This window comes from Pygoscelis adeliae, unplaced genomic scaffold, assembly GCF_000699105.1.
Source record: "Pygoscelis adeliae isolate BGI_AS28 unplaced genomic scaffold, ASM69910v1 Scaffold38, whole genome shotgun sequence".
Lineage (NCBI taxonomy): Eukaryota > Metazoa > Chordata > Aves > Sphenisciformes > Spheniscidae > Pygoscelis > Pygoscelis adeliae.
The window spans coordinates 2,228,683-2,242,537 of NW_008825614.1; the positions used below are offsets into that span (position 1 = coordinate 2,228,683).

The following is a 13,855-nucleotide window of genomic DNA, read 5'->3' on the forward strand; positions in this document are numbered from 1 at the left end:
AATGTATTAGGTTCTCAGAGTTGAGGGTACTGGAATGATTGTGAGGACATGGTGAAAGGAGCAGATTATTAGATCGAGAGACAGCTAGTCTTTTTAGTTCTGCTGATTGGGGAATAGCCTCTTCCTCTTCCTTTCTTTTATTTTGTGGGATGTTTTTTCTGTACGTGGAACTACACTCTCAACTTTTCTACTCATTTATTTTTCAGAATTACACTATTGCACTGGAGCGTACAGAATTTCACCAGTAGATGTAAATAGCAGACCTTCTTCATGCCTTACTAACTTTCTCCTTAATGGTAAATTTGTGTCCTTGGCTAATTATTTACTGTTTTAATTGTTAATATTGTGGATAGAGCACTTACCACATTTTGGTTTGTACAGCAGTAAATGTCTATATACTGTAAAAATGTCAAGTTTATATTAACATGTCATAGAAATGAGAGAAGAAAGTTAAATGTACTCAAAGGCAAATGGAATGTGTTTTGAAACTTGAAGATGGGAGGAAAGATGTAAAGAAGGAGCAAGTATTGAATTCTGGTAGTTCTTTTCTGAATCCAAATGTAGAATACTTTTCACTTTATGCTACTTAGTAGGAAACATTGTGTTCAGTAGGTGATAGTGCAGTCGATCACAATGCTTACTCTGACTATTGGAAAATACTAGCAACTTATATATACGCCTGATTTTTAGCAGATGCTGGGCAGCCTCAGAAAGCTTTTAACTGGGTTATGAGCAACTAAGTATGTTGGTCAATGGAAGCAGACATACCTATGTGTACTGGGGTCGGTCAAAAAGTATGTTAGATTGTTATCTTTTGTTTATCTGCAAGATCTTGCCCACTGCCATGAATAATCTTGCTATAAGAGATTGCCATTGCCATTTAAGCCATTGCCAGGCTTAAAAAGGTAAGCCAAAGCTGTTTCTTCCAAATAAGTAATAGGTAGTCAATGTTGACTACATCTGGGGTTTTTTTACAGTTTGCAAACAAAATTGCATCACAAACATCCTTTTAATGGGATGTTTTCTTCAGTCAAGTTATTTGAATGTCTAAATAAATGTGCAGTGGTTAAACACTGTATTTTTTATGTATTTTTCCCTAAAGATTCTGTACTGAAAAAGTACTTTGATTAATAAAAATGGTTAGAACCAAAATTAATAGCATATTTCAGATAACCACTCTCTTCTGATCTTCTATTTTTGCTTCTTCACAACAATGAACTTATTTGGAGAATGCATCCTTTTATGCTTAGTGTATTTTACTGGAAATAAGACAAAAGCGGTTTTATTTCTCTGAAAAACATTATCCATTAATGCATTAACAAATAGTATCAATTGATAACCTTTATAGTCAAGTAGGTTATTTTGTTACTTTTTAGAAGTTGCTTTTAATGAGAGAGTTTCTGCAGTAGGGGCAGATAAGTTTAGTATACAACATAATCTGTAATAATTAAAAACGGCAAACTGCCCTTACACAATATACCGTTTTAATGTCTTACAAATACGTATTTTTCCTAAGAATAATGTCCTACAGAGAAAGTGATTGGTTGGTCCAGGAGAGAGGCTTTTTGATCTTTTTGTGTAAAATTTAAGAGCATATGACACTGCGTTCCATGTAAAGACATGGAGTGAATACTCAGAGGAGATAGCTGTTTCTCATTCAGCTAGGGGAAGACACAACTTTGATGAATTCAGAGTCTTACTGGCTAGGTACAAACCTGTATTGAGTATATGTAGTTTTTAACTTAAAATTGCAGCATGCAGTAACTAATGAAACTGATTTCACTTCCAACAGGTCGTTCTGTTTTGTTGGAACAGCCACGCAAGTCTGGCTCTAAAGTAATTAGTCACATGCTCAGCAGCCATGGAGGAGAAATTTTTCTGCATGTATTAAGCAGCTCGCGATCAATTCTAGAAGATCCCCCGTCAATTAGCGAAGGGTGTGGTGGAAGAGTCACTGACTACCGGATTACAGTAAGATTCTTTTATTTTTGTTTTTTTTTCTTTTTTCTTAAGTTGTTGCTTATTTCAGATGACAAGAGATGTAGTGCAATGTGTAAAGGAAATGTTGGTACGTTTTCTGGAGAGCTGGAGTGGATTGCATGGTCAAACTTTTTGTTTGTATTACTGATACATATTTAGTACGGAGTAGTACATCTGCTTATTGTTACGACTGCTTCATAGAATCCTTTCTGTGTCAAGGAAGTACTTGCCTCCTTGTGCACTAGAAGTATTTAAAGTTTGTTCTTATTCTAGAATAACATTTTTCTTGGCAAGTTTTTTTCTGTGGGCTGGATACACATAGGACTACATCCTGCTTATTGTCCGATGGATAGATTGCACATGAATGGCTTGAACAGTAGATAGAAAAGATGAAGTTGTCAGCTTTGAACCCTGGCTGTGGAGCAGACGATCTGCTGGCATTCATTTTGTTTTTTTGCTTTATTTTTTTCAACACATCCTTTGTATCTGTTGTAAACAAGCAGAAGTGGCTTCCAGAAAAACATAATAAAACTCTTACCATACATGAAATACCTTGCAGATCCAGAAGGCCTCCTCATCAAAAACCTTGCATCAGTTTCTAACCCATATTTTTATACAACTATTTTTGTGTTCACCCTGAGTAATGTACATCTGAAAGCTAGAAACAGGGCTCTGGTTGTTAGGGTCAAATTTAGCGGTGGGGATGGTACACGGTTAGTGATAAGCAAGACTATGCTGTTTCGCCCGTTCAGTGAAAGTCACTTTGTTAGAGAAATGCCTAATTGTATCTTGTTTGGTTATCATTAGGATTTTGGTGAATTTATGAGGGAAAACCGATTAACTCCTTTTCTAGAGCCCAGATGTAAGATCGATGGAAGTCTTGAAATTCCATTGGAACGTGCAAAAGATCAGTTAGAGAAACATACTCGTTACTGGCCTATGATTATTTCTCAGACTACCATCTTCAACATGCAAGCTGTAAGTAACCTGGGGTTTGTAACATTTTATTCTGTTCTAGATTGTTCCACCTTGCCACTTGATGAAATATTAACTCTATTTTATGATAAATCACTTGCCACAAAATCAGTTTATTTTCAGCTTTATTTTCACTTAAGTACTCTGTATCTAATGTCAATAGAGTATTGGAATGCCATCTAAATAAGGTGGAATATTTGAATCTGACAGCTACAGTGCTGCTGGGTAAAGACGACGTGCATCTGCTTATACTTGCTCAGTTATTACTAAATTGAGGATAACAGGGAGTGTTTTTGTTGTGTGTTGTTCCATGGTTCTGTTGCCTTTGATTTTCTTTCTTCTTCCTGTTTCTCTCCTGCGACATACAGATCTTCGCGTTGTTGACTCTTGTTTTGTCTTACAGGTAGTGCCATTAGCCAGTGTGATTGTAAAAGAAGCAATGACTGATGAGGATGTTCTGAATTGTCAAAAAACAATATACAATTTGGTAGACATGGAGAGGAAAAATGATCCGCTGCCAATTTCAACAGTTGGTACCAGAGGAAAGGGTCCAAAAAGGTTACATGCATATCTCTTTTTGTTGATGCTGGACTTTTTTCAGAAATATTCTATTGACATTATTTTCATACCAAATTTTTAAAATTTGGCCAAAGGTAATACGTAGTAAACTAAACGCTGTACATAAGCAAAACAAATGCTGTGAATACTTTGCCTGCATCATTTAGGGGCTATGACAGTACTGATATTGCTGTATGGTAGGAAAAAAATACATCATTTTATTACCCCAAGTAATTGCAAGTATGTTAAAAAAATATGAAAGCAAAGATAGTCATCAAGAAAGGTAAGAGATTGATACAAGCTAGGACAGAGAAAGTGGAATAATTTCAAATTAATAAAAAGGAAAACTTAAGCATATTATAAATGAACAATGCTTTAGAATTGGGTTATATTAGAATAGTCAAATCCTTTTGAAACAGTTATTTAAAATACGGGCTACTCCTTTAAAACAAGCATAGAATATCCTGATATCTTAGTTATTGTGATGTGCATTGTATTTCCAAGAATTGGCTGAAAAGAAATTAAACTACAGAAGATTTGCCCACATGACTGGAAGTTATTTACAGTAGCATGATACAATTCTTTTAAAATTTTTTTTATCCAAAGAATTAAATAGTAAGTAATTTGCACGTCAGTACATGAGTGGCCCTCTGCATATCCTGACACTGCATATAGTTAGCAAACACCTGAGAGGATTCAGAAGTGCCTTTTGGCAGTGAGGTCTTGTGGAAGTTCAGAATTTTATTTCGGTGGACATAGTCTATTTCAATTCAAACTCAACTCTGGATGTTAATTGGGAAATGTTAAATGCAATGTGGTTTCAAGTTTCAAGGATGGAGTAATCCCAGGTGGATAGACCTCCAGTACAAGAGGATGGAGAATCTGTTCGGAGTTATTTTTGGTTTGGGGTTTTTTTTGTTGTTTCTTAAGGTCTGTTTTTTTAACCTTAATTAATTCAGTGGTTTAATGATCTAGGTAATCCTGTATGTAATATTTTTTTTCTGGCCTCGCTTAGAGATGAACAGTACCGGATTATGTGGAATGAATTGGAGACCCTTGTACGAGCACACATAAACAACTCTGATAAACACCAGCGAGTCTTAGAATGTTTGATGGCTTGCAGAAGCAAACCCCCAGAAGAAGAGGAGCGCAAGAAACGAGGTAGAAAGAGAGAAGACAAAGAAGATAAGTCAGAGAAGTTGGGCAAAGACTACGAATCAGATAAACCGTGGCAAGAATCAGAAAGGTAAATTTTCTGAAGTGAAATAAAACTGTAGCATAATAATTTTTGTCCTGCTACTTCAAAGGGGAGAGGAATTGCAGTGAAACAGTTGCAGGTTTCAATTTGATGTGTTCATGCTTGTAACCTTGGCTTACTACCAGTGAGTGTGGATCCCAAGGTTTTTTGGATCAGTCACCACTACCAAGCTTGGGAAATGGGAATCTTATTACGGTGCCTGCTTATCAGACTTTTCAAATTAACATATTTTACAAGCAGTATGGTTCTTGGACAAGTTCTTGACCGCTTAGCAGGGCTTTGCAGCTTGAGGAGTTGCTGCTGTTGGATTTTATCGTAATCACACCGCCTATTAGACATTCAACTGCTTTATAGAAATATAACACATGACTAAAAACTCGGGACAGGCAGTTATTTTCTCTTGAGCTGTGGATAATTTAGTGTTCAGGTAGATAAACAATCCAGATTGATATGGCTCTTCTCTTTAGTTGAATGTCAGGATTGATTGTCTGTATATGATTCATGTTATTGTAACTTGTCTAAGTGGTAAGCATCTGTCAGTCTCTTCTGTTTTCTGTCTTTCAAACTACTGTTCTAAAGAGATCGAAAAACTCTCATGGTAGTAAGCTTAATTTGCATATGTTTTGTGCGTGCTGTGATCATTTAGGATAGGAGGACCTTTTCACCTACATTATTGTTACCATGCCGATGACCCTTTCATGCCTTTCTGTGTATGATCAAATCCATTCCTACAATTGCTTTTACTTTCACATGTGGAACAAACATGGGGATTGAGATAAAAGGGATTTGGTATAGAAGGGGTCTGAATTCACGTAGAAAAGATAATAGGAAATTGCGTGGTATTTTTGTATATTGTTACTTAGTCTTTCCTTCAAAATTCAGAATGATCAACTGTCTCAACAACTATGATATAAATACTACTAACTTAAATTATATTTTAAGATCTTTATCTTTACTTAAGGCTTTATCCAGAGGATTATTTGGCTAGTCTTCCCTATTGTTTTTCACCCATTCCAAGGGGTCAAAAGAAATTTTCTTACGATATGGTTTGCGTATAACTTTGAGGAATACCGAATGGTATTGAGAATCATATTGCTGCTCTAGCGTATTTTGCTTCACTGTTTTCCTTCCCTCTCAAAAAGGTTAAAAGGTCTTTTGGATCGTGAAAAAGAAGAACTAGCAGAAGCTGAAGTTATCAAAGATTCCCCTGATTCTCCTGAGCCACCCAACAAAAAACCTCTTATTACAATGGATGAAATGCCCACAGTTGAAAAGGCAAAAGGTAAACTGGAAGAATTGCAACAGATTATTTCTTTTAAAGATAGAAGTTGTATCAGTCTGTATTTTCTAAAGTAATGAGATGAATCTTCGTGGAGTTAAAGCTAAGTCAGTGAGGATAATTTTTAATTAAACACTCAATGTTGAGAAATTCTCGATAAATGTTAACCTCAACATGTAAAAAGAGAGATACCAAGACACTGCGTGGGTCTGCTGATAGGCACTTGGGTTGACAGGGGGTTGGACGAATTTCTGCTGGTGTTATTTGAGCTACGGTATGTCAGAAATGCTATTTATGACAGGTATCAGAAATCACTGTCTCCTGCTGACTAATAAATATAAACATGCCTAAGCAGGATAATTGTCGGAATGGGCGGTTCTCACTGGCTTCTCTTCCTTGGTGTGAGCTATTATCATCTGCTGCAATGGCTGAGCTGATGTTCAGATTCTGCATTTAAAGCAAAGTCGGTCTCACATGAAGCAACTACTCAGCTGTTATCACTTTGCTTTTTTTATTTATTTAGCCTCTATTATAAGGTTGTTTAATATTAGCGGTTTTAATATGTTGTACTACCATAGTCTGTAATTTCTTGTAAGCTTTTAATGATGTAATGTTTAAGAATTCAGAAATTAAACCACTTAGACTCTTTTTACTTGCAATTTTAGGGCCAATGTCCTTGCTGTCCTTATGGAGCAACAGGATTAATACTGCCAACTCTAGGAAACACCAGGAATTTATTGGTCGTTTGAACTCTGTCAACAATAAAGCTGAGCTATATCAACATCTGAAAGAAGAAAATGGGTTTGTATCAGTAAATGCGTCACCACAAATATCTTAGCAGTAGTCAATATGCAGTATGGAGGAATACTGCAGTTACAGCATTAATAAGACTCCTTACATTTTAATCCTCAAAAGAATATAAATACATTCCTTTGTCTCAGCATTGCTGGAGAACTACGGTAGTGTTTGCTTTTCAGTTGTTTGCATCTGTGCTGAGCAAGGCTGAATGCTGATAAATGGTCTTCCCTGTGCCTTAGTGATTGCCCTTGCAGGAAAACTTACACTTCAGGGGGTTAAATGGTAGCTAAGTTGAGCTTTTTTGTGCCAGTCTGTTGCTTGCTTTAGCTTCCAAAGGAATGGCTAATACAAAAATATTGTCGATAATAGAGTGGTTGAATCTTATGCTGTGTTGTAACGAAGTTGATAGTAGTCCATGTTCTACCAAAAAATACTGAAAAACCAGACCAACCTCTTAAGTAAATAAGAATGGTGGTAGTCAGTGATCAGTGTAGGAGGGGTGAAAATGAAGACCTTGAAACAAACTGCTAAAGCTCAAATTTTAGGAATAGATTCTCTGTAGTCACATGAACATGGGCTTTTGTCTTTTGGTGAGGTTGATAATGGATAGATAGTTTTTTGCAGTTTTGCTGGAAAGTTTCTCTGCAGAAACCCTTCCTTTATGTACTGATTGCTGGTTAAAGAAGTATTAAGAGGAGATAAGATTGTGTATGTTGGGGGCAGGGAGAGATGGGATGGTTAGCGATGTAAAAAAATTTATTAAAAAAAATTTAAGTCTGATTTTTTTTTCTTAATCTGTTGATTGTATTTCCAATAACGAGCCTTACCAATTGTTGTCTTGCATTTCAGAATGGAAACGACGGAAAATGGAAAAGCAGGCCGGCAGTGATGATTAATTTTGTTTCTTTGGACAAAACTTGGCCGAATTGCAAAAATATTTAATGCTGGAATTGATATTGGTACCATTTCAGTACAACTGTATAGCTCTGTTTTGATTGGCTTTTACATTTTTCTATTCTTATTTTTGCTATGAAATATGAAATCAGCATATCACATTAAATGAATAGTGTGCAAATAGCTGTCCTGAAGTATTTTACGGTCATGTTTTTAGGATGAAGAAAACCTGTGCTGCCATGGACTAAATCAAGTAATCAAAAATGTTAGTCAGAGTTTAAAGTCCTTTCCCATAAGTATTGCTTAATATTTCAAAATCAGTGATGACTGTTTTAAAAAAAAAAAATTCAAGTAATTGATAATTAACTGATAATATTGTTAATTTTGGTTCATGAATACTTTTATTTATATGAAACTTCCTCAGGAGTCCAGAATTATGGAAAAGACCGCACACTGAGTACCTAGTCACTGAGCTGAGATGAGAAAATGCCAGTCTTGGTTTTCAACTAAGGGGTGGGAGGGTGAGTGGTTTTACAGATAAAAGTTGTTGGTTTAAGGACTTTTAAAAATTGACTAGAAATGATCTTTAGAAAGCAAAGCCTTTCAGGTTGTTGTGCTGAAGTTAAGTCTTTGTAAGCAAAAGTAAAATAAAATTTTTGCTAATCATTAAATTATTTTTTTGATGAAATATGCCCTCTAAGGCACCTGTGGTTTTAGGTCTAAGCTTTTTGAACATCATGGGGAGACTTATTCTGAATATTAGTGTCTGTGAAATGACAAAGTAGACGATCTGTCTTCAGTTTCTTTTAAGTAGAGCCTCTTTTTCTCTTAATGGAGAGTAGAATTCTCAAACGGGAAAACTCTCTCACCCAGTGTCTGTGATCTAATCCCTTCTAAGATTTTGGGTTGGCTTCCAAATGGGTCAATTGAGTGGGCTAAGGAAAGATGAATAGCTAAGCTCTCCAAGTATATCAGCCTTCCTCTGATCTGCATCCGTTGCCTTATTCTAGCTTGTATAAGCAACTGAAGGTCTCACAGATTTGGTATGTTATAGTTGAAGTTGATTTAAGACGCATCTTTTGTGAGCTTTTCTGAAACTAAATTAATATATTCATACTTCTTCACCTGAAACTTCAAATTACCATAGTTTGTGATGACTAGATCTGAACACAAATATCATGCAAGTATTCTTTGCTTACATTGGTAGCTGAGTCCTTTCTTCAGCTGTGTTAAAGTACCATGTATAGGTTTAAGATGATTATTTAGCCACTGTGATGCAGATGTGTTTTCTGTTAAATTACTTCAGAACAATTTTTACAGAGTGATTAAAGAGTACTTGCATTATAATATTTCTTTACCATATTCTAAAACTTTGGTAGCTTTTACAGGAGCAATGTGTAATTTTTGGAAGTCCTAAAGTCTGCAGACTTTTATTCACTACTGAATTGAAAATAGGATGTCCTGCATCACCACATCTCTTGATATCCTATCTGAAATGTTCTGATGGAGAAAACTACCGTGGAATTATTGTTTCTCACAAGTTTCTGAGTTTTTAATGAAATTGTACTGTGTATCAGTCTGGGTATTTCTCTTATTTACTAAAGGAGTTTTAAAGTCTGGAACCTAGGGAGCATGTAAATGTCAGCTTTCTGCAATTTGTTGCTAGTCTAGAGAAGTATAACTGAAAAGCTTATCCCGTGCCTTGGGGAATTGTGTGTATTGCATCTCCTGATGTGCCATTAATATTCAGCTGCAGTCCTTAAATATGCAGGGAATTACATACTTTATTAGATGAAAAGAAAAATTCTGCACCTGCTATTAAAACATGTGTTTAGCTTGTTTACTAACTACATTTTCCACTTTTGGAACATCTGCCAGGTAAGACTGTTAAGTGATTAAATGAACTGGGCCCAATTCTTCAAGGTGATTGACTGTGGGCTTGTATTCTAAGTACTTGAAGAGTCTTACTGAGACATGAGATACTACAAAGGCTGATGTTTCCTGCAGTAATCCTTTAGATTTATATTTTGCCAATCTTCTGTGTAGACTACAGCGAATTACTGCTGCTTTGTTGACTTTTACATCAAACTTGAGACCTGGTTTATAGCTGGATGGCTTCTGGAAAGCATTGAAGTAGTCATCTAGAGGAATTTGTATTTATCCAAAAAGTTATTCAACACTGTAAACCCAGACAAGTGCTACTCATTCATGCAAGAAGATGTAAATCCTGTCACTACTGTCATATTCACAGAGCAACTGCTGTCCCAAAAAAAGAACATAACATGTTAGCAACGTTTTCATATGCACAGCTTAATAGTGCATGTTGTTCATCTGTTCCCACAAATATGTTGTAACTAGAGGTGGATTGTACATGTACAGTGTACACACAAATATAATTTAATCTGTTCAAATACTTCGGTCCTGTAGGTCTTGGTACACTTGTGGCTAGTGAGCTGTTCAAATTCTCTTTCGATGCCGTGACTACTGGTTGAGCTGTACTGTCGCTGGGATTGCTGGCTGGTGTGAATCTTCAGTTTGGAGAGAAGGCAAGCTAGCAGAGGTTGCAGGGACCTGCATTGGTATCTCATGCTGGCGTCCGGTTGTTTGCAAACATTAATCTGCACTACAACATGACAGTGGACCGCTGGAGAGCTGTTCTCATCTCCCGGTTGTGGACGATTCCCAGATCTGTCCCTGGGCTGGATTCCCTTTGGACTGGTCAGCAGCCTGCTCCCAAACCAGATCCAGTTCTGCCTGGTTTCCTTACGGGAAGAGTACACACTTGTGCCTGTGTTCTTTAGCCTGCAAAAGCTATTCTTTGGCTAACTCTCTGCTCTCTAGTGTCTGCTCAGTGTGCTAGAGCAGTGGTTGTGGTGGTTGGGCTGCCCTGTATACAGGGTGGCTTCTGTACCTTCTGCTCAGTCGGAGTTCATCGGAACAATAGGTGGCCGCTACATACCGTGTCGGCAAGAGCACACCATGACAGGATAGTTACCCTGTGAGTTCTTGTTCCTAGACAGCTTGGTGAAACTGTATCTCCAGAGTTGTAATGTCAGTGGTCTGAGACTCTTTGGTGACTACCTTCTCCAGTAAAGTCCTGTGGCAGTTCTGGAAAGGGCATTCTGTGTGTATCTCCTTTGCTTTCTGTGTGGTGGTACTGGTGGTACTTTGGTCCTATTTCACACCATGCTTTCAGGTTCAGGGAAGATTTTGTCAGTTCTCAAATAGTTTACAGATTAAAATTTGAAGTTATGGATTAACTAGTTTAATCCATAATTAAGTTGTGGATTAAATTTTGTATATGTTAATCTGTTAAACTGAAAGGATTTCAAAATATTTGAAAAGTTTTTGGAAATTTTTACACATTTTCTTCCCTGTGGTCCTTGAACTGTTGTGAGTGGAAGCAGACAAGAGAGCCAGTTTTACTGTAAGAAAGCAAGCCTGAAACTTTAAAATGTATTTTAAAAAGTACATTAGACAATTACCTAGCAGGAAGAGTTTCATGTTAAGCAGCTACCATTGCCTTTATAAATGCTACATATAATGTATTTAATAGAAACACTAAAAAAAGTTTTGAAAGATTGAGGACAGAGACAATTTCACCCATGAGAGGGACAATTACTGAATGCGTTTTTTTTTAAATACTAATCTAAAATTCCAAGATGACATAGAGACTCAAGGGTTGTAGAGCCTTTGAATTTCAATGGAAACATCATGTTTTGTGATGGTCCTTCTGACAGTTCTGCCTCTTTTATGTAAAATGTGTATTTATGAATCAGGGAGTCATAATGGCGTTAGTTTTACTCAGTACTGGCTGTGACCCTTCATTCCCACCAGCATCAGCTTGGTACACGTTTTCTTGTTCTGACTTGTACAGATGTGTCACTCTACCCACCTCATCTGTAGATTCCTTTACCTGGTTTACTTGGCATTTTGTTCTAGTACTTAGTTTCAGGGTTCTGATTTTGCTACTGCCTCTGTCAGGCATAGGTTAAGTATATTCTATTCTAAATTGAAAAATTATAAAATCACTAACTGCTTATGACTTTTTTTCTGAGTAATAAGGGTAGTACATTCTAGTACAAATTGCCTTTTTGTAGATTTGCTCTTAATATAATTTAAAAGATCTTAACTTAAGTCTGTGGATATTACCGTGGTCATTCTGGGTAGTTGTACCCTCTTGATAACGGGGAGGGAGTTGGTATTTTGGTGGCTGGAAAGATGGTGTGATGTGAGGCAGTCTTATTGACCTAGAATACTGCTCTTGGGAGGTAAGTGATACCGAAGGTGGTATCCATAACTGAGGTGAAGGTGAAGCCCTGCACTCGTGTACAGGTGCTTTGCGAGGTTTCAGGACATCCAGTTCCACATCAGCATGGCTTAACTGGGAGTTTCTCTGGAACGTCACAGACTCTGATCGAGGAATCTTCCTGTGATACTTGCAAAACCAGTAAACCAGTATTATCAGAAGCACCCCAACAGTGACACAAAGACTGCTTAGTAAGGCAGATGGGGTCTTCCTCATTGTGGAGTCATTCTTGTCTTGAAGTGTAGGCACAGTACTGTTGAAAGACCCATCGAATGTCTTTGTAGTGGGAAAGCAGACTTCACTATATGAAATGTTGAAAATGACGTCAATTTTGTATTCTGGCAACATTGCTTGGACAAAGTGTGGGCTAACATACCCATCCGGCACTCTTAATTTCTCCAGTGCTTCCTGGATTTCATCTTTTGCGCACCAGCTGGAAGATCTGTTGGCACTTGTACACAGCGAACTGTTATACCATGAGATTACTGTGGACCCAGGTTTGAGAGCGGTCACCATGATGTCTTTGGGGCTGCTGGAGTTCAAATAGAGGGAGAGCTTCTCTAGAAACAAACTAATCCTTTTCCTCTCTCTCAGGAAAGAGTAGTAGCTGTTTTTTGTTCTGATGGTGTAAAGGTGGCATGGTACATTGGTGGGCTTCAGCAGCTCGATGGTGAAGGATTCCCAGGCAGTCAGTCCTCTGGAATCTGTGGCAGACAGCACAAACTCCTGAGGCGAATACTGGAAATCAATATCAAGGGGATAGCCATGCATGGTTTGCTGAGAGGTGTTAAACTGCAGCCAGCTTTCTGATCCCAATGGAGAGCCATCAGCTGGAATGATTTGTAGAGATAACTGAGTTGAGTTGCCATCTTCCTCATCGTAAAAGGTGTTGGCAGGTATAGGAAAAAAGAAGAGGCATCCAATAGTTGCTGTTAGGAATTTAATGGAATGAACAACCTTTGGGGAAGTGTTTGCTTGCCCTTTAGAGAAGAGGGAGGAAAGGAAAGAATTATGAGGAAAAAATAGCTATCTGATACTGAATGATAGCAAAGAAATCTCATCAGCCCCATGGATTATGGAGCATGTTGGCTAGAAGGGACCTCTGGAGGTCATCCAGCCAACCTCCTGCTCAAGGCAGAGCTGTAGCCAAGACGAAATGAGATCAAGCATGGCTTTGCCTAGCTGAGTCTTAAAAATTTCTGAGGATGAAGGGTCCCAAGTCTCTCTGGGTGACTTGTTCCATTGCTGCGTTATCCCCAAGTGAAGATGTTTCCCTGATATGACTGAAGGTCCTGAGGTGCAGTTTTGTGGCTATTGCCCCTTGTTATATCATCTACCACTTTTCAGAAGAGAAGTGTTACATTGCCCTCTAGACTCCTTTTTGAGAAACAGTACTTCTTACTGATTTTATTTAGGGTCAACAGAACTCCCCACTACTTTTTTTTACATTATTTCTCTTTGTGATAGACATTGCAGATCAGTCTTTCTTAGGAAATGAGTAACTGAGCACAACCACTTAGCTACAGTATCATTTTGGAAGGTGATTTGAAGATTTTTTTTTAAAAATACTTTTCTCTGACTGCATTACAATGGAAATGTGTTGGTAATCTAGAGTTTCTGTAGCATCCTTAGATGGGGATCGCATACTAGTCCTTGGGAGACTTAGACTGAAAATAAATGGGTGATAACTCTCTAAACTCCAATAAAGCATTTGTTTTGTTTAACCCATATTTTTTCCAAGCCCAACACTAACAAGACCAATTCAACATATAATCAGAGGATAATCTCAAAAGCAATTAAAAAG

General features: G+C 37.4%; 1 protein-coding gene across 1 annotated transcript in view; it reads left to right on the plus strand.

Moving 5' to 3' along the window:
* ASUN (asunder spermatogenesis regulator) overlaps positions 1 to 9,364 on the plus strand; it is a 20,760-nt gene extending 11,396 nt beyond the window's left edge. The window contains exons 9-16 of the mRNA XM_009332814.1: positions 207 to 296; positions 1,793 to 1,971; positions 2,788 to 2,958; positions 3,359 to 3,513; positions 4,529 to 4,759; positions 5,914 to 6,053; positions 6,716 to 6,851; positions 7,698 to 9,364. Coding sequence (XP_009331089.1) covers positions 207 to 296; positions 1,793 to 1,971; positions 2,788 to 2,958; positions 3,359 to 3,513; positions 4,529 to 4,759; positions 5,914 to 6,053; positions 6,716 to 6,851; positions 7,698 to 7,737 — 1,142 coding nt within the window. The 3' untranslated portion in view covers positions 7,738 to 9,364. The remainder of the gene's footprint in view (positions 1 to 206; positions 297 to 1,792; positions 1,972 to 2,787; positions 2,959 to 3,358; positions 3,514 to 4,528; positions 4,760 to 5,913; positions 6,054 to 6,715; positions 6,852 to 7,697) is intronic.
* Positions 9,365 to 13,855: the final 4,491 nt, after the last annotated feature.